Raw genomic sequence first — 20,983 nt, forward strand, 5'->3', positions numbered from 1 at the left:
GTGACACTCTACTAGAGAGGAAATCACCCAATTGTTGGTACCAAAAAACTGTCAGGAAATGCTTTTCCAGGTGGCTTACCATAATCTGATGGCTGGTCACCTGGGTGTTGATAAAATACTGAGTAGGCTTATGGCCCGATTCTATTGGCCGAGCATTCGGGGCGAAGTGCAGAGGTGGTGTGCATCTTGTCCCAAGTGTCAGTTAGCTAATACCGTGGCCACTCCAAAAGCGTCGTTGTGCCCATTAATGGACGTCCCGTTTGAATGGGTGGGGATGGATCTCATTGGGCCATTAGACGGAAGTACAGACGGGCATCGCTTTGTGTTAGTTTTAGCAGACTACGCAATACACAGAAGCAGTACCGCTGTGTAGCATGTCTGCTAAGAATGTTCTTTTTTTTGTGCGTGTTTGTTCTCTTATTATTTGTTACATGTCTGAAATAAAATCTATTCAATCTATTCAATGTTTCACAAGCATTGTTTCAAATAATCTCCCGGGTTGGGATCCCGAAAGAGATTCTAACTGATCAAGGCACTTTGTTCATGTCACTCACATTATGCAAACTATACAAATTATTGGGAATGAAATCAATCAGAACATCGGTCTCCCATCCCTAAACTGACAGTTTGGTAGAAAGATTTAATAAAACATTAAAAACAATGATTTGCAAGTTCGCGCACGAAGATTCTCGTAATTGGGATAAGTGGCTGAACCCTTTATTGTTTGCAGGGTGTGAGATTCCCCAGGCCTCCACAGGATTTTCTCCCTCTGAATGACTTTTTGGCAGGTGCCCACGCGGTGTGTTGTATCTAATTAAGGAAAACTGGGAGGAAGGTCCAAGCACAAGTAAAAAGGAAATTCAGTACGTTTTGGACCTGAGAGCAAAGCTCCACACTCTAGGGTAATTGTCATGGGAGAATTCGCTACAGGCACAAGAACGACAACAGCGTGCATAGAATGCAGGAGCTCAGCTGAGAAAATTTGCACCGGGACATAAAGTACTTGTATTACTCCCTTCTTCTAACTCCAAATTACTTGCCAGGTGGCATTGGCCCTTTGTAGTCACACGGCAAGTGGGAGAGGTTGATTATGAAGTTGTACGGCCTGACGGGTGGGACAACACAGATCTACCACCTCAATCTCCTAAAAGCGTGGAGAGAGGTGGCTCCTGTTTCTCTGGTTACCACAGTGAGTGAGAGAGATGAGTTGGGTCCGGAGGTGACAAAACTGGCCAATTCTACCCCGGCCATTTGTGATGACTATCTCTCGCTGTGTCAGAGAGTAGATGTGGCCCAGTTGCAGAAGTGCTTTGCAGATGTTGAAGCAATCAGAAATCACCAAAGATAATTTTAAATCGATGTGTGAATTGGTGAAACAGATGTCTGGGTCAGTTATTTGCTCTGGCCCCATTCCCTCTCGACGTGGTGACGAAATCTACAGCAGATTGACATCACTAAATCGCTGGTTGTCTGTTTGGTGCCCTGCAAATGGTGTTGGCTTTATAGACCACTGGAATACTTTCTGGGGGAGGCCTGGTCTTTTGAAAAGAGATTCACCCCTTGTGGGAGGGTGCCGCGCTTATCTCTAGTAATTTATCGTATAGTCTTAGAAATTCCATTTCCTAACACACCAGAACCAAGGCCAGGCAGCAGACCTAATGTCTTACACAGATTTCTGCTTGTTCCCAAAAACTGCTGCCCAGGTTACATGCTATTGAGATAGTGTCTGTCCCTCGACCAAAATTAAGCCTTGCTAAGAAGCCCATTAGGGGTGTTTGTATGGCTAATCTGCAAAAAAATCAGACCTTGTTATTCTACTAATAATGCGGTTGACCAAACTCAACTAAAAATTCAGCAAAAAATTGGATTAATTAATATCAGATCACTAGCCCCTAAGGCAACTCTTGTAAATGAATTAATTACTAATCACCAAGTTGAAATCCTATGTGTAACTGAAACTTGGCTTAAAACTGATGAATATATTGCCTTAAATGAATCTACCCCTCCTGGCTACAGTTACACTCACGTCTGACGTGTCGTGGCGGTGGTGTTGCTGCTGTATATAATTCAAATCTTTTTGCTACTTTGTTAACCCGGCTTCAAATGTAACTTTTTTTGAAGTGCCTGTTCTCAGTTTTGCACATCCGGACAAAAAAGCAGTCCGTTTCATCCTTGCAATTGTATACAGGCCACCAGGGCCATACAGTGGTTTTTTATTTGAGTTTGCTGATTTCCTTTCCAGCCTGGTTGTTAATTCAGATAAAGTAGTAATTGTAGGGGACTTCAATATTCACATGGATAGTGAAGGCGATCCTCTCAGATCAGCATTCTTGTCTATCATTGAATCTATTGGCTTCGATCAACATATACATCAGCCCACACATTCTCATAACCATACTCTTGATATGGTCTTAAGTTATGATACAGAAATAGCAAATATAGCAGTTATGCCTAATAACCCTGTGCTATCAGACCATTATTTAATTATTTTCCAACTTTCACAAGTCTGTCATGTGTCACCAGATCCTTCATTCTACCTTCCTCCAGGACTGCAAATGCTTTTATTAATGAGCTCCCAGGCTCATTTGTGCACTGTGGGGATTTTCTTGGCTCCCGCCCAAACGCATACAAAAATGCAAGCATTAGCTCACTCAGTTGATCAGCTGACAGACAACATAAATTACGTACTTTCCAGAACCCTGGATACTATCGCACCTCTTAAGAAGAAGAAAGTCTACTATAAGAAATTAGCACCCTGGTATAATGACCATACTCGTGCTCTCAAACAAGCTTCACGCCAACTTGAGCGCAAATGGCGTTCTACTTAACTGCAAGTATTCCTCCAGGACTGGAAAGACAGTCTACTAACTTATAAACATGCCCTCTCCACAGCACAAGCACCCCCCCTGGCCCGGAGCTCCAGCCCTAGACCAGCTGGGCACCCCCGCCTCCTGCCACTATTGACTTTCCATTCCATAACGGTGCCTGCCCGCGGCAGATGGGTTCCCCTTCTGAGTCCAGTTCTGCTCAAGGTTTCTTCCTGCTATCAGTCAGGGAGTTTTTCCTTGCCACTGTTGCCCTAGGCTTACTCTTTGGGGGCCGGTTCTCTGCTTTGTGACAAAGCTCCTTTGTTAAAAGCGCTATATAAATAAAAATTGATTGATTGATTGAGATGTGTTCTCCCCCCTGCCAGGGCGCACAAATCTCATCCACCACCACATTGAGACACCTCCAGGGGTGATGGTGCATTCTCAGCCCTATAGATTGCCTGAACACAAAAAAAAAACTGTGCAGGCTGAATTGTAGGCTATTTTTGAGATGGGAGTGATAGAATAATCGAACAGTATGTGGATCTGCCCCATTGTGCTTGTGCGTAAGCAGGATGGGTCTTTACGCTTCCGTGTTGATTATCACAAGGTAAATGGTATCTCACGTTTCAATGCTTATCCTATGCCTAGGGTCAACAACCTCCTGGACCGGTTGGGCACTGCTTGTTTTTTCACGACGCTGGATTTAACCAAGGGCTACTGGCAGATTCCCTTGTCATCAGAGTCTATGGAAAAATGGCTTTCTCCACTCTGTATGGATTATACCAATTTGTTACACTTTCATTCGGGCTGTTCGGGGCACCTGCTACTTTCCAACGTCTCATGGACAGGGTGCTGCGGCCCCACTCTCCATATGCTGCAGCCTACTTGGATGATGTAATCATTTATAGTGACACCTGGGAGCGGCATGTGGAGCATATGGGGGTGGTGCTTGGGCCTCTGAGGTGTGCAGGGCTTACGGCCAACCTGAAAAAGTGTGCAGTTGGATGGAGGGAGGTACGGTATCTGGGGTACCACTTGGACAGCGGGCAGGTGCGTCCCCAGGTTGATAAGACATTAGCTATTGTGGCCTGCCTGTGACCCAAGACAAAAAAATACGTTAGACGGTTCTCTTCCAGCATTCTCTGAGCTGACCAGTCCCCTGACAGATCTGACCTGAAAGGCTGCCTCAGATATGGTCCAGTGAACGGAGCGGTGCCAGCAGGAATTTGTGAGGGTAAAACAGGCTCTCTGTGGTGTACCGCTGTTTTATACTATTTTATTTTAAACTTTGCTCTCCCTTTTTGTGTGCAGATAGATGCATCAAACAGCGGGCTGGGGGTCGTTTTGTCCCAGAAGGTTGAGGGGGTTGTACATTAGTCGGAAGCTGTCACAGCGGAAGGCGAAGTACAGTACAGTGGAGAAGGAGTGTCTGGCTATCAAGTTGGTGGTTGGCCCTCTCCGCTATTATCTCCTGGGACGCCCTTTCACCCTCTGTTCGGACCATGCACCCCTTCAGTGGCTCCACCGCATGAAAGATACCAACATGCGGATCACTCGTTGGTATCTGGCATTACAACCATATAGGTTCAAGTGTAAGTAAGTCCTGTAAAATGTAAGTCCTGTAAAAATACACATAATAAACTGTATTAAAAAAATCTACTTCATACATACACATTTAGTAATACTATTTATACAGCCTTATTTACTATATCAACTATTTACTATAAAGACAAGCAACACGCTCGTAATTATCTCATCGTGACCCATTAAAGTCAATGGCGCAGACGTTGCTTCATAATTTCAAACTGCTTTCCTAAAGGCTATTTTGTGTCCCGCGACTTGGGTTACAACAGTGAATATGTACGGATTCCTAGATATGCTGATAGAGACCACCCTTTCTCATATTAACCTCTAATACGCATGACAGGATACTAGCAAATTTATGTCAAGTTCTATTCATTTATATGGGATGGTCGATACACGTCCCCTTAGCAACCAAAAGCTAGCGCTGGACCACCTCTGACTTATTTGCCGGCACAGAAAAAAAAAAATTGTGAAAATACTTAAAAAGTAACCACAGGAGAATAACAAGGACATTTTTCCTACATAACTAGGTACAGGTTGTTGCCGATATTTTGCCTATTTCATATATAGTTGCAAATCAGTTTACAGTTTCCTGTCTGTCAAACGAAGGTGGTCGAATAGGTGCCCTCACTCTAGCACTGACTTTGTTTCAGGTAAACTCATGATAAGCGATAGCTAATAGCTAGCTGACCAGTAACAAGCCTTTAATAGTTATGAACAATGAGTTAACTAAATTGATTGTAGCTAGCAAGCTAGCTAGGTAAACGTAGCTAACATTGTATAAATTATACACAGTAACGTTAGATCAATGCTAGTAGTATATAGTTGATACACTTTAGCTACATTTTGAACTAACGTTATGATACCTGTTTCCAGCGTTACATTGCCTGATTATTTTTTGTTGTGGTAACCTAGCAAGATGACCCAAACGATTAAAAGCCACAATTTTCCATCAATGCATGCTATACAAATAAATAACCTACAGTAATTGCATTGGCTACACATGCTGCCCACTAGCGCCAGTTTGTGTCTCATATAATCATCATTTTTAATCAATGTCATAGAAGTAGTGCACTTTTTACACAGTAATGTGCATGTAACCCAGAACAGTTATGGATTATGCATGGAATGTATGATGCTCAGCAAGGTGCAATACTGTCAACAGTTATCTGTTTCTGTCACTTGTTTTTCTGGTAGTGTAACGTTATCGCAATTGAGTTTGGCCAAGTAACGGTTCTTTACTTTGAATAGTAACCTCAAATAATACTGGCTAGACATAGTTTGAACTAGCTAGCTAATGTAATTTACTTGTTATTTATTTTGCTTGTTATCAGAAATAGTCTAGAGGGACTCTGTTGTTATCCGCTTGTTGGTCTGACGTCACGCGTGACGTTTTGCCATTTCCGGGTCCAAACACTCCTTCAGATCCCGAACCTGTGAACCTTTTCACGATTACTTCCTTCTTTAGTTAGGCACCATTGAGGGTTAAAAAAGGTCTAAATTATTTCAACTCCAATAAAATCAATGAGCTACAAAATCCAGCATTCTAAAGCAGTTAAAACAGCAACATTGTTCTTTCGATTTTGAATTGTTGTTACGTCCCCTCCCCTTTTCAAAGTCCAATTTCGCAATAGATGGCAACGTTGAATCACGGTTCTAGTTACTTCATTTAGGGATGCCAACCATCCCACAACATATGGAATCGTCCCTTATTTGCATAGTAGAATAGGCATTCCGTATTTAACTCATGGCTACGGGACGCAGTTTCATCCGTATCTTTGTGAACGATTCCGTTTGTAGTAACCGCTGTTTTGAATACAATTCAATAGTTAGCTAACTAGCTAGCCGGCATAACAAGCATGCTGTGAGATCATTCTGAACTAAAACCCAGAATTTTAATATTGGCTAGGTGACAAGTGACGGCAAACCTATCATAAAAGCTAACTGGCATTCAAACCCGGTTTCAGAGTGTCTTGGAAAAAGGCAATGTCTACACTGTTAGACCAAAACATTTTTAAAAAGCAAGACAGAGCTATTATTATTATCAAATTAATTTGATTGAGTTATGGTTTCATGTAGTTTTCTTAAATAATGTAATGGCAAAAATGACCAAAAGTGGTAATAATTGTATGGTATAAAACAAGAAGGAACAATTTTCTCTTGATAGAATCCTTGGTTTCATAGAATTAACGACCAGAGGTTTTTGCTTAACAACAGTGCAAATAGTATTTTCCAATAACGGGACAGCCCATCGTGGTTTATTCCTTACATATAACACAGTGGTAAGAATATATGGTAGCAGGTGTACAGTAATGATAAACAGTAATGTAGACAGGTTGTGCACTAATGTATATGCATAATGAGAACTGATAAGGACAGGTAAGTACAGGATGGAAACAGCTACCTAACGTTAGCACCCACTGGCACCAAACTTTGTTTTTCTTCATTCATTTAAGAATTGTAACTTAATTATCAACTACAGCCATCGCAAGGAAAGCAGTAGAATGACAATTGAATAGTTTTTTTTGGACTCAGATCTGTTCAAACAACAAGGGACACAGCACTGTGCCACGTTGAAAAGACAAGAGCCTCAGCCAATGCAGCAGAGGCTTGGACCCGGAAACAGTATTATCGGAAGGTCGATATGTCACGGCTTAACAAGCGGATAGATTGTTTGCGGAAGTCTGCCGGAAGTTAAGTTTGGGCCAGAACAACGCACATGCGCAGTAACGTTTGTTTATGTTGTTACCGTTGAAAGCGTCTATAAAACGCTATTACAAAAGTAAAATTAGACATATTATACATTGCTAGAAAGCTTATTTTTGGATAGATTAATTGCTGATCAAGCCAGATTGTACTACAAAGGGTGACAATGTGTGGTATTACGTACAGCTATCTTGGAAGGTACCCAGGCGTCACAAATGAGCGTATATTTCACGAACGGATGTCCAAAACAATATATGACCACTCAGTCTCGAAAGGGACATCACTACACGTAAAACCAATGGTAAGGTTGTATATTTATTCTATATTTAGTTGCAAATACTGACTGTAGAATGACATGGTATAATTTTTGAAATTGTTTATTTCAGTGAGCAGCATTTTTCCCAGCTGTACTGGCATACCTTCAGCTATTGTTGGCTTTATCTTGTTGCTATGACAGAATACAAATTTTTAGTGGTGAAAGAATATTTTTATGAATGCCCAGATAGACACTACTGTCTAGTGTGTCATGGGTGGTGGGTATAGTTGCAGATGAGACTGCAGGGAGAGGGTGCTTGTTAAATGAATGACCGGGTGTCATGGGTGGTGGGTATAGTTACAGATGAGACTGCAGGGAGAGGGTGCTTGTTAAATGAATGACCGGTGCGACAATGGTGTCACTGCGAAACTCTGTATTCGTATATATCGTCTACTAATAAAACTAGAACACAGAGTTTGTGTTTTCAACTCACAGTTTGGTTTCAGGAGCAATGAATCTAGCCTAGCAATCTAGGCACGCCAGCGTGCAAACCACTAGGGGGCTTGCATGAAGGAGTTAACAATGGAAATCGGTACAATTGGACTGGGGCCATCAGCAGTCACTTCACGTGTCCTCATCAACGTACTATCCTTTAATTAGAGAAAATGCTCAACTTTCAGAGCTGATAGATTCTTGCATATCCAGTGCTTTTCAAGTCTTTCAAAATGTTGTGAAAGTATTTTCAAATAATTCCATTAAATCAAACACTTTGTAATTGAAAATTCAGTATTTTAAAGGTTTCTAAGTCATATTTGAAAGTAATTGCAAATACATGCCAATGCTCCTTAAATATATTTTTGTAATTTAAATACTCAGTATTCGTAAGTGCTGATAAATAATTTCTTAAATAAAAAGTATTTAAAAGTAATTAAAATACTTTACATCTGTATTTGACCCAGGACTGGGTAGCATTGGAATTCAGCTTGTTTAATTTGTGTGAGCCAAGATAGTCAATATTGTTTCTTGTAAGTTGGTCTTATTTTGATATCAATACGTTTAATGGCAGGCCTAGATTTTGCATGTTTGAATTAATGACTTATAGACAGTGCTTTGTATGTGTGAGTACCTTTGCATTTTTGTATGCTGAAAATAAAAAATAAAAAATTTCCTTGGCCTCCATAGAAAAGTATCTAAGAGAATGACAAATAAAAGCATAAGGTCATGTTCCATCGTACAATGCATCTTTGGTTCCCCTATGTTTCCTGGAGGAAAGTAGTAGGGAGGGTTTCTTGGTGGTGAGGAGGGTGTTCCTGTCCAGACCTTATTTAGGCATACAAAGGGAACTGTGTAATGTGAAAGGCTTGCTCAGGATTGCATTTAAGGGAAGTCCAAAGAAAAATTTGAGGAGAATCTGCTTAACAGTTCTCCTGGTACCATAGTCTTCTCGTACGAGCATTTTTTAATTTTGGGCATGCACCAATAATCTCTTTGTGTTTCTTTTCTTTGTCTTATTTAGAAAGGTTGTGTGTCTTTTCCCTTATAGAATAGTAGTCTTTATTCGTCTTGCTTTGTAAATACAATGTTTACCTTTAACTGCCTATCCCTGGTTATCATCAACTGTATACTGTACCATTATAAACTGTTTTCCCTTTTCAGTGCAGTTAACTTATGTGGTTTGCATCTACGCTGACCCGAGTGTGCATCTCTGCGAGGACCAGTCAGTGTTTTGGCCAGGAACTGGGGGGTTACTATCTGAGGTGTGAATCTGTGTGCGTGTGTGTCAGAGAGAGTGTCCATGTCCCTGCCCCCTCCTCTTTTGTTTACCAGATAAATTATGCAGCTTTATTTTGATCAGACAGTTAAGTTTGGGCAACTTGAAAGGAAGTAGTTTGGTAACAGTTGGAAATGGGCATCTGAGTGCTGCATCTAGGTCTGCTGTTCTACATTTCATCTCTGGTTCTTTTGGACTATTCTGCTGTTTTCTGCATTTTGGATTACTTTGGGACAAAAGCTGTGGTTTGCTATCTTCTTTCATTCACTTCTTTTGTGACTGTCCATGCGTGTAACCTTCGTTAATTGTTTAAAGGTTGTTGAACCTCGTCTTTAGATTAGACGTGAATATTAATTGTAATTTATTAATTTCTTCATTTTCATCTGGTTGTGAGTCGTACATTTTGATGAAGGTTGATCCAAACAGTTTGCTCTGCCAATCAACGAATTCAGCGATTTGACTGATAATTAATATCTTTGATAATAATTAGCAAATTAAATCAAATAAATATATTTTACATGTTGGGTAAGTGAGGTGTTTTAATGGTTGATGCACCTGTGTTCGGTATTCAGTGCCAGACGTCAAACGAGGGTGTTAACAGTTAAAACTGCTGGGTTCGAAACATTGAACATATTAACTAGAAAGTTCAAAGTAGCCTTTTGTGGATTGGAAATGTTTTTGTTGGCTGCTGTTGTTATGGCAGTGGCAGAGTGTTTTGGGGAAAGCTCTCTTTTAGGTGTATGGGAGAAAGAGATGTTTGTAGTTCATCTATTATTAACATCTCTCACCTGCTAAGGGACTACAGATGAAAATTAGCTCTTGAGCTAACTCTGGCACTGTACCATTTGACGCAACTGCAGAAATGTTGATTACTCTGTGTTGTCCCTTTTAAATAAATAAATAAATCTTCTGTTCTGTTCTGTATTGTGACAAGCATTGCAATTCTTTTCCCTGTCCTTGTGCATTGTATAACCCTGCACAACGTTGTGTCATAGTGTTGTTAGGTTTGTTGATACTACATAAAATCACATTTTCCCTGTATCTTCAGGCTACTCTTGCACCCGCAAACCAAAAATTCAAACTCTACCTATGTGGCAACCCTAAAGAATGGGCATGCAGGAGTTTTCTTGTAAAACTCTTGATACATTAATAAAAATGTATAAATGAAGACAGTAATGACCAAACATGGAATATTTCAATGAAACAATGAGCAATGACATTATTGAGCAATGCCATATTGTAATGGTGGTTAGCTAGAAAAGATAGTACAGTAAATGCATGCAACAGTTTTGCTGGGCTACAGTATCAATATTTTCACTTACTGCAGCCATGGATAAATAAGACCAGGTCAAAACCTAGTATATGGCTGGACCGAACCGGCCGACCAATGGTGTAACTTCATCACTCAGTCACTCAGTCACAGACATGAGCGGTGTAACTTCATCACTCAGTCACTCAGTCAGTCACAGACATTCACATTTATCGGGCTGGCCCCGCTGTTGCAGTCCAGCCAAAAATACATTAACGAACAATTTCACAAATATTTAGGGAATTTGTGTAAACCTAATTAGGTGGTTTCTAGTTGGGTTTAAACATGATTTAAATAACCTACTGATGGCCACAGGTCTGTGGGACAGTTAAGCAACCAAAACAGCTGTTATACTAACTGTCTTAGTATATTGTACATGATACATTCTATCGTGGGATGTAGTATGCTAATATGTAGTTTCGAACACCGCTCAAGTTCACCATCACAAATAAGTCCCCCCCCTCGAACGCCATTGTAATTTGTTGTGCACTAAATAACTATTTTTTGTGTACTTATGTAACATTTTCTATGAGCAGACATGCTTATTCTGCTTGCATGGATGCGTTTAAAATGTATACATGCATATTTAACCAGACAGAAGAGCGTGTCTTCAGCTAACCTAAACTTGTGAAACCCCGGAAGTAAGCCTGTACTGTGCATGTTGAGGACAAAACATTGGAGCTCCCATTAAAGCTAATGGGGAATATCAATCTTAGCAAAATATAACTTCCCCAATGGTATTTTTAAACTTGATTAACGATCGTTACGTCTCTTATGAAAAGCAAATTGTGGAGATATGTAAATATTGATATTTTGCCAGAACTTCAGGACTAAAAGAACCACTGTTTCACAAACTGCTATTTATAATGAAATTCGTGACCACAAAAAAATTGACTGATGAGGTTTTCTGTGGTTGTTAAATCACCTTGGTTTTCTACATTGAATTCAATCAGCAGCAAGCTCGTTTGCCCTCAACATGAGCAGGCTGTTTTCTGTTACTTCCTAGGCTTCACCACCTGGCCCCTCCTACCCTCTCCAGTTCCTAATTACACTTAATGATTACGAATTGTGTAATCATTAAGCGTAACACTGGACAATTTTAAATTGGCACATTGCCTTCGGAAAGTATTCAGACCCCTTCACTATTTTCATTTTGTTAAGTTACAGCTTTATTATAAAATTGATGAGAATTAAAATGAATTTAATCCATCTACACACAATACCCCATACATTTTTAGAAATTTTTGCAAATTAAATAAAAAACTGAAATATCACATTTACATAAGTATTCAGACCCTTTACTCAATACTTTGTTGAGGTACCTTTGGCAGCGATTACAGCCTTGAGTCTTCTTGGGTATGACACTACAAGCTCGGCACACCTGTATTTGGGGTATTTCTCCCATTCTTCTCTGCAGATCCTCTTGGATGGGGAGCGTTGCTGCACAGCTATATCCAGGTGTCTCCAGAGATGTTTGATCGGGTTCAAGTCTGGGCTCTGGCTTGGCCACTCAAGGACATTCACAGACTTGTCCCGAAGCCACTCCTGTGTTGTCTTGGCTGTGTGCTTAGGCTCGTTGTCCTGTTGGAAGGTGAACCTTCGCCCCAGTCTGAGGTCCTGAGCACTCTGGCGCAGGTTTTCATCAAGGATCTCTCTGTACCTTGCTCCATTCATCTTTTCCTCAATCTTAACTAGTCTCCCAGTTCCTGCCGCTGAAAAAAATACCCACAGCGCGATGCTGCCACCACCATGCTTCACTGTAGGGATGGTATTAGCCAGGTGATGAGCGGTGCCTGGTTTCCGAGACGCTTGGCATTATGGACAAAGAGTTCAGTCTTGGTTTCATCACACCAGAAAATCTTATTTTTCATGGTCTGAGAGTCCCTTATGGTGACTTTTGGCAAACTCCAAGCGGCCGGCTGTCATGTGCTTTTTACTGAGGAGTGGCTTCTGTCTGGCCACTCTACCATAAAGGCCAGATTGGTGGATTGCTGCAGAGATGGTTGTCCTTCTGGAAGGTTGTCCCATCTCCATAGAGGAACTCTGGAGCTCTGTCAGAGTGGCCATCGGGTTCTTGGTCACCTCCCTGACCAAGGCCCTTCTCCCCCGATTGCTCAGTTTGGCCAGGTGGCCAGCTCTAGGGAGAGTCCTGGTGGTTCCAAACGTCTTCCATTTAAGAATGATGGAGGCCACTGTGATCTTTGGGACCTTCAATTCTGCAGAAACTTTTGTTGTACCCTTCCTCAGATCTGTACCTCGACACAATCCTGTCTCGGAGTCAACGGACAATTCCTTCGACTTCATGGCTTGGTTTTTGCTCTGCCATGCACTTGTCAACTGTGGGACCTCATACAGACAGGTGTGTGCCTTTCCAAATCATGGCCAATCAATTGAATTTACCACAGGTGGACACCAATCAAGTTGTAGAAATATCTCAAGTATGATCAATGGAAACAGGATGCACCTGAGTTCAATTTTGAGTGTCATAGCAAAGGGTCTCAATGCTTATGTAAATGTAATATTTCAGTTTTTATTTTTAATAAATTTGCAAAAATGTCTAAAAACCTATTTTCATTTTGTCATAATGGGGTATTGTTTGTAAATTGAAATTAATTTAATCAATTTTAGAGTAAGGCTGTAAAGTAACAAAATTTGGAGAAAGTGAAGGGGTCCGAATACTTTCAGAAGGCACTGTATAGAAAGGTATAGAAGAGGTAAAACCTCTAACATATATACAACATATATAAACCTCTTACATATATACATTATATGAAAAGTAGCTAGACACCCCTTGGTCTGGGGCTGTTTTTCATGACTTCAGCTAGCCCCCTTAGTACCAGTGAAGGCAAATTTTAATGCTAAGGTATATCACATTCTAGACAATTCTGTGCTTGCCCAACAGTTTGGGGAAGGCCAATTCCTGTTTCAGCATGACAATGCCCCCTGGCACATATATACAGGGTTCATACACTTTTTCACCAGTGATGTTTCCATGACTTCTCCACAAACTTTAACTGAATTTTCATGACCAAAACAGATGACTTTATCTCAGCGGGACAATTTAAAATTATTTATTGTAACACTAAGTAAAATTAGGTCTGCATCTGAAACATGTGCCTCTCTAAAATAAATAAACACCAGACAGACACACTTAGATACATTCTCTAATATTTTAATTCAAATAGTTTAACATTTTTGTCTCAAACAGGGCTCGAAATTGAGACCATTTTGGTCGCATATGCTCCCGAAATTTAATCTGTGCGACCTCGAAATATAATTGGGAGCATTTGTGAGAGTGCAAATAATTGTTCTGGTGCGACCTTTTTTTCCCCTTTCTTTTTCCAGTCGAACGTCTTTCTCTGTACATTCGCTAGTTAGTACACTCAGTATGTGCCTTGTGAGCTGACAGTGACCCTTCTAATCAATCATGAGCTTGACATTCTTACCTTTAATGCTGATTTTAAATTGGTTAATATTAGCCTTCAATCACTCCCTTTCTCTGCACTCCACTGTCACGCGACACAGAGAGCTAACGCGTTAACTAATGTTACCTGAAGACAAAAGTTTATGTTCAATTTATTAGCGTTATCGAAAGCTGAAAAGTTGAAGCAAACGATTACGGCATTTTTTTGAAACGTTAACGTAGTGTTTTGTGTAGCGACCCGGATGAAACAGCTAATTTCTCCGATGCAGTTTACTGGCGGTTGATTTAATTAGTGGTATTAATGTGACGAGAAGCGCTTTGTCGTTTGAATGCATAACACGCAATTCCTTGAAGAGTCGACACATTTTAGGCATGACAGTTTAACTGTTACTTGTAAACCGTACTGTTATATTGTCGTTTTTTATCAATAAAAAATCTATTGCATATATTGCTCCTTACATTTTGGATATGCCTATACAGCAGTGAAAACGCTGCTCACTGAATAACAAAATAAACAAGAAAATGTTTTTAAAAATGATACCATGTCATTCTACAGTCAATATCTGGGACTAAATATTGAATAAATATAAATCCTTACTGTTGGTTTTACGTGTAGAGATGTCCCTTTTGAGACTGCGTGGTCATATATTGTCTTGGACAATCCGTTTGGGAAATATACGCGTATCTGTGACGCCTGGGTATCTTCCAAAATAGCTGCGCGTAATACCACACCTGTTGTTTACGGCGTTGTCGCCCTTTTTAGTACAGTCTGGCTTGATTCATAATTCATTTATTCAGTAGGCGAGAGTATAAGCTTTCTAACGATGTATAACATGTCTAATTCTGCTTTTGGAATAGCGTTTTATAGGTCAGCGTAACAGAAAATATTCTTAGCATCGCATTCACGTACGCATTCACTCTGCTAGCAGACAAATACGCTGCACCTAACGAAACGTGTTCAAGGATATTTCATAATTTCTTGGAAAATACTATTATTATTGAGGACTTCTGAACATACCTAAGCCATATGTTTGCTGATAGACCTAGCTGACATCGTTTTCTGGAGCAAAACAGAAGCGAATAGTACAGTATCATTGATACTGTCTCTGTCTCCATCTACTGAACATAGAGGAGATTTCATCATTGCTATGTAAGTATTACCGCTCAAAATATTTCGGTTATATACGTTATTTTTGAAATTGAGTATCTTTAAATAGGTTAGTGGTGTTATATAATGTGAATATTTCACACTGTAATGTAAGCGTTAGATGGAAGTGTAATAGTTTTTGTGAAGCATGCAACAGTGATGACGTCAGAGTTGGAACATTGCCAAAACGTGGTGGACGGTTGAAAATTGTTTTCATGTTGTCTCATCCCCATACAAGAAAACATACGAGAGTACAGAAATACACACGAGTTAATTATTACACATTTAGGTACTGTACCGCATTGTGTGACAATATTTTTGCATTATTTTTTTAATCTGATAGCAATGTTTCATCTTAAACCCTCATAAGGGGCTCATTTATATGCTTTATAATGGACAAAAAGCATTTTATTCAATTTTGGAGAGATTTTGGATATGTTTCTGGACACCTAGCTATTTTACACCACTGTACTGACTGAAAGCTTGTAATTCCCATTTGAAAATTATGCAACAGTGATTTTCTTGAGTCAAAACAGTTGATTTGTAGTGAAATACGTGAATATGTTGTGATTTACAGCAATGCATAATTTAGACATTTTGGATAGATTTGGAGACGCTGGGTACACTGCTTAGTTTTTGCTTCATACATCTATAGTAGTTCTACATATCCACCCTTAGATTTTATGAACTTGTGGTCAAGAAGTTTTTGACCTAGCACATGTATAGTTTAACCTCCTGTATATATGCAATCTCTCAGTATTTCATTGCAAACTTAAAAAGTGCAAATTTACTTTTTCAATTGCATTTGTGGCACTTTATTTCTTCCAAAATTATGAATATAAACCAATCTGCATTAGTATTGTAAATTGTACAAATGTCTTGCTTCATTTAAGCCATTTTTCAAGTCTCTGTGGTGTTCACGTCTGGAGTTATAAAGCTTTAAATAGGGTACCCCCTAAATGGGCAAGGATTGGCAAGATTTGGCTTGTGCCTTAAGAGGTTAATGTATGTACCAGATATGACCTCAACTGGAACATTGCCAAAACGTGGTGAACGGTTGAATATTGTTTTAATGTCGTCCCATTCCCATACATGAAAACATCACATACTGTAGAGAACAGAAAAACATACGAGAGTTAATAATTACACATTTAGGTACTGTACCACAGTGTGATAGTGTCTTTGTATTATTTTTTAAATCTGATATCAATTTTTCACCTTAAATCTTCATAAGGGGCACATGCATATTCTTTATAACGGACAAAAAGCATTTAAGCTTGTAATTCCCACTTTAAAATGATGCAATAGTGAGTTTCTTCAGTCAAACAGTTGATTAGTAGTGAAATACATGACTACGTTGTTATTTACAGCAATGCATAATTTAGACATTTTGGATAGATTTGGAGACACTGCTTACTTTTTGATTCATAGATCTTTAGTAGTTCTGCATATCCACCCTTAGATTTGATGCACTTGTGATCAAAGAGTTTATGATTCAGGACATGTATAGTTTAACCTGCTGTATATTTGCAATCTCTCAGTATTTCATTGCAAACTAAAAAAGAGCAAATTGATTTTTTCCTTTGTGGCACTTTAGTTTATATTCATAATTCAGGAAGAAATTATCTAAGTTAGTATTGTAAATGGCACAAATGTATTGCTTCACTTAAGCCATTTTTCAAGTCTCTGTGATGCATCTGGAGTTATAAAGCTTTAAATAGGGTACCCCCTGGGCAAGGATTGGCCAGATTTGGCATGAGCTCTAAGGGGTTAAAGGCCTGAAATATGAGTACAGTCCATTTCTATCTAAAATGTTTATCACTGTTATCACATGCTGTGATTGATGCTCTGATTGGTACACACCTCTGTTTTTAACACAAAGGACAGAAATCCATTTCTACTGAAGAAGTAATGGGCTTACCTGCTGTCGTTTGTAGAAAAGGGGGACAGAGAACATACAAATCACACCTATGAAAAAACACAGAAAAATGAATGATAAAATAAGTATGAGGCAGTGTATTACAAAAAGAACTGAAATACACTGGTCAAAAGTTTTAAAAAACCTCAATTTTTCCAGGTTTTATTGAAATTTACACAAAGCATAGAACAAATAAACAATTGGAGATAAAAAAGAGAAATCATGGAATCATTCTGTTTAATACAATTTATTCTAATTTTTTGATTCATCAGAGTAGTCACCTTTTGCAGATATAACAGCTGAATACACTTGTGGCATTCGTTCTACAATTGAAATCAAATCGAAAAGATCTACCAAACACTGTTGCAGAAGTTCCCACAAATGTGTTACAATTGTAGGTTGCTTTGCTTTCACCCTTCTGTCCAGTTCAACCCAAACCAGCTCGATGGGGTTTAAGTCCAGAGACTGTGATCGCCATTCTATGATTTGAAGCCTACAGTCTTGTTTTTTTCTGACATAGCCTGGAGGCAGGGGTTAAATTGGGATTTGGGAGGTGGGTGGACCCTGAGATCTGGTGGGAGGTGGGTGAAAAAAGGTACATACCAATGAATGTCTCAGCTCAAAATAGTTGTATCTTTAATGTATTGTGCACATAATTGTAATTAAGGAAAACAATGTTTTAAAAAGAATGTATACTCTTGATGCAAGCTTTTAAATAAAATATTCCAAGTTTATTGAGTGTCATTAATGCTGAGAATTTTTTTACCCACGAAAATAATCGGTCATCCTCCTCTTTTGTCCTCCCTTTCTTCCTCCTTCATCCATCTTTCTTAAACTGTCGAATTGAAACAAAATAAAACCAGCGGCGATTGGCGAGCTGAAAATTGGTGGGGCGCAAAACTTTCCTTTAAACTAATCATTGATCTCAAACTGTTTTAATTAATTTTCAGTGATTAACAAGCATGCAAACGATCTGACTAAGCAATTAGAAAGGGACACATAGCTTCTTCGCATTGTGTTAGGGAGATTAAATGATAAATGCGATTTAGAAAAATCCGTTTTAATCACTAAGCAGTGGCGGAATCTTCCCCTGATTTTCCTTGAGTATCAATGCAATTAATCCACAAAATAGGCTACTCAATACTATCATATATAGCCAGCTCTCCTAAAATAGGCAGTTTTAGCGAGTAGCCTATAGGTCTTATAGCCTACATTTATTTTCATTTGCAGTACAAAACTGTGCACATTTTTAACACCAGGAGCGCCGGACCATTTCCTGGCATTGAAACAACTTTGTGTGCGGCCTGGGTCATATGACACATTAGCCTTCAAACGGGAAATGTTCGCATTGTTCGCTAGAAGGCGCTTATTAGACACGAGCTGACAAAGGTTGCCAGCCTAATTGTCCTAATGAAATATTTGCGAGATTTTAGACTGTCAGAGTAAGTTATGTTTTAGTTATGGCTTGGCATTCTAGTCAACACATTGTTGCAATATAAATGTATTTAGAATAAACAGTATGTCTGTATGAAGAGAATGAGTCATGAAAAGCTAACAATAAACAGATAGTAGGGAGGTCAAACCTGTTTTGGCAATCTTTCAAAAACAAATTTGACAGTTTATTCTTCATGCATAATGTCATAAATGCTAATAATCAAATAGGCTAACAACATATAAATCGCCAATTTTCCAGAATTTTTAAAATTAGCCGCTTCCCTCCGCATGTGATCACTGTCGTTGGAGAGAAACGCATTATCACCCGTGCGAATTTTAGGGTTGGGTTTTCTGTTTTATAAAAATACATGTAAAAAATATTGTTGTTCAAACGAGTTTTTTCCGGTGACCAGAAAACATGTAGGCTACACTGGCAAGCAGGTCATAGCTAGCTGTGACTATTCGACTGGGGATTCGAAATCCAAAGACGGCACTTCTCTTATTCATCGTAATTACAAAAAACACCCATTCGTAACACTGAATAATACCGCACTGTACTTAAGACCTTAGCAAAAAAAGTGGGATTTCAAAACTGATTACAGTAGACCTACAATATATCGCTTCAGTGCACACAGAAAGTCACATTGAGATAGCAACAAAGTAAAAATACGAGACACCTGTTTTCAGTAATTTGCTTTATTATATCAAAACCACTAGCATACAGCACATTGTTAGGAAGTTGAAACGATTTTGAAAATATAATGTTAGCTAAATATATAGCTAGCAAGTTGAATTATTTAGAATCAACCTGCAAATCAATAAATAAAAAAATCTATATGAAACATTAGCAATAGAGCTGCTGGTAATGCGGTAACGACGTCAGCATTCAAGACAGAGATTGGGTTGCATTTTTGTACATTTGCCACAGACAAGTCATTTACACTTGTCACAGATGTCACAAGTTTTGTTCCCTCCACATCTGGATACCTGTCAGCATTTTCTTTTTAGTGACCGCTCTCGCTGCGGTGTGTTGGGGGTTTCTGGACTGCAGAGTGGCGCTAGGACGGTACGCCGCGGAGCTGCCTTTGCGGTCATGTGATTTGCACGCAACTCCTTGGCCAACTCAAGAATAAATCTTCTTCGACTAATTGTTTTGTTCATGCATTGCGTGTACAAAACATGGGCGTTGATTGCAGCCAGATCCAAAATGTTGTAAAAAACGGCAACTGGCCAACGACGACTGCCCCCCTTGACCGAATACAGCTGTGCCATCTGGTCCAAAACATCCACTCCCATTTTTGTTGCGTTGTAATGGGCGATTGTTTCTGGCAGTTTTTTGGCATCATTGTCGATCGATACGATTCTGTGCATAATGCTCAAGATGCACACATTTTTCTTGGGCTTGCACTGATAAACCGTGAGTGTAGCGTGTCCAGCTCTCCAGATCGTGGTGGAAAATCTCTCTTGATTTTGTGCCTTCGCAGAAGGGGGCACTTCTCTCCTCTTTTTGTTTATGGTACCCACCAATGTAGTTTTTTTTGCATGTAGATTGTTCGCCAGGGCAATCGATGTGAAGAAATTGTCCGAGGTTATATTTCTTCCTTTTCCGATGAAGGGTTCCACAAGGCGCATGTACCACATTGTCAGCTAATCGTTCGCCGACAGGCCTCACCTCATCTTTCCCAAGGTATAGGAAAGCGTTCAGCATGTACTTCGTTTCAACGTCGGCTGCTATCCAGAACTTTATCCCAAATTTATCTGGTTTAGTAGCAATGTACTGCATGAAGCGGCACCGCGCTTTAGTTGGGAACAACTGCTCATCAACAGTTATGTTTTCTCCAGGTGTGTAACACGCAGTACTGTTGCTTACAAATTTGCTCCATATTTTGGAAATAATGGCAAATTCCATAAACTCTGTCAATGGTTGCGTGGACATGGTAAAGCACAGAGACGCCTATATTCCCACGAAACGCATCCCGATAGTTTATGCATGTGCTGTTGCATCTACGCAGACAGCGTGAGCAGTCTTCTAACACAGTTCCTAACGTGCAAGGCTCTGATTTTTGAATATGAAACAAGGTCCGAACCTATTATTACTATAAATAAAACAAGTAAAAATGTGACACTTGTATCTTTGTTTTGGGTATTTATCTTTTTACTACTCAGTAGGCCTAAAAGGCCTACTCATGATAATAGCTTCAAAAAAACTACCAGCTATTCATGCACTAACGTTCACGCTCATCCATTGAATCGCTCCTCACCCCTCCCCCAGCACCAGAATACAGAATTCTTTAGCTGCCTTTAGCGAAACCAGAGCTGATAGTTTGACTCAGGACTATAGAGAAAAAAACTATCAGTAGGTGTGAATGTTCAGCTTCGCAGAGGGGCGTGATTTTCTTCCTCTCCACGACACCAGTGATGGCGATTGGAGACTTCACCTCAATAGACCTAACTTATATTTTCAAAACCTACATTTTCAACTGTGAAAACAATATTTAAAAATTTCCATTCAAATCTATGGATAAGCAAATGTATTTATTGATATCAAATCAATAAATAAGAAAATCTATATAAAACATTAGTAGGCTAAATGTTAATAGTAAACATAAAACATCAGTAATAAC

At 39.5% G+C, this 20,983-nt stretch overlaps 1 protein-coding gene across 4 annotated transcripts in view; it reads right to left on the reverse strand.

Annotated features, from left to right (window-relative positions):
* The window catches only part of rtn2b (reticulon 2b), a 138,454-nt gene that overhangs the window by 48,406 nt on the left and 69,065 nt on the right, over window positions 1-20,983 (reverse strand). For all 4 annotated transcript variants that reach the window (XM_064352051.1, XM_064352052.1, XM_064352050.1 and 1 more), the window contains exon 5: window positions 16,929-16,975. In XM_064352051.1, coding sequence (XP_064208121.1) covers window positions 16,929-16,975 — 47 coding nt within the window. The remainder of the gene's footprint in view (window positions 1-16,928; window positions 16,976-20,983) is intronic.

Source organism: Anguilla rostrata, chromosome 9, assembly GCF_018555375.3.
Source record: "Anguilla rostrata isolate EN2019 chromosome 9, ASM1855537v3, whole genome shotgun sequence".
NCBI lineage: Eukaryota > Metazoa > Chordata > Actinopteri > Anguilliformes > Anguillidae > Anguilla > Anguilla rostrata.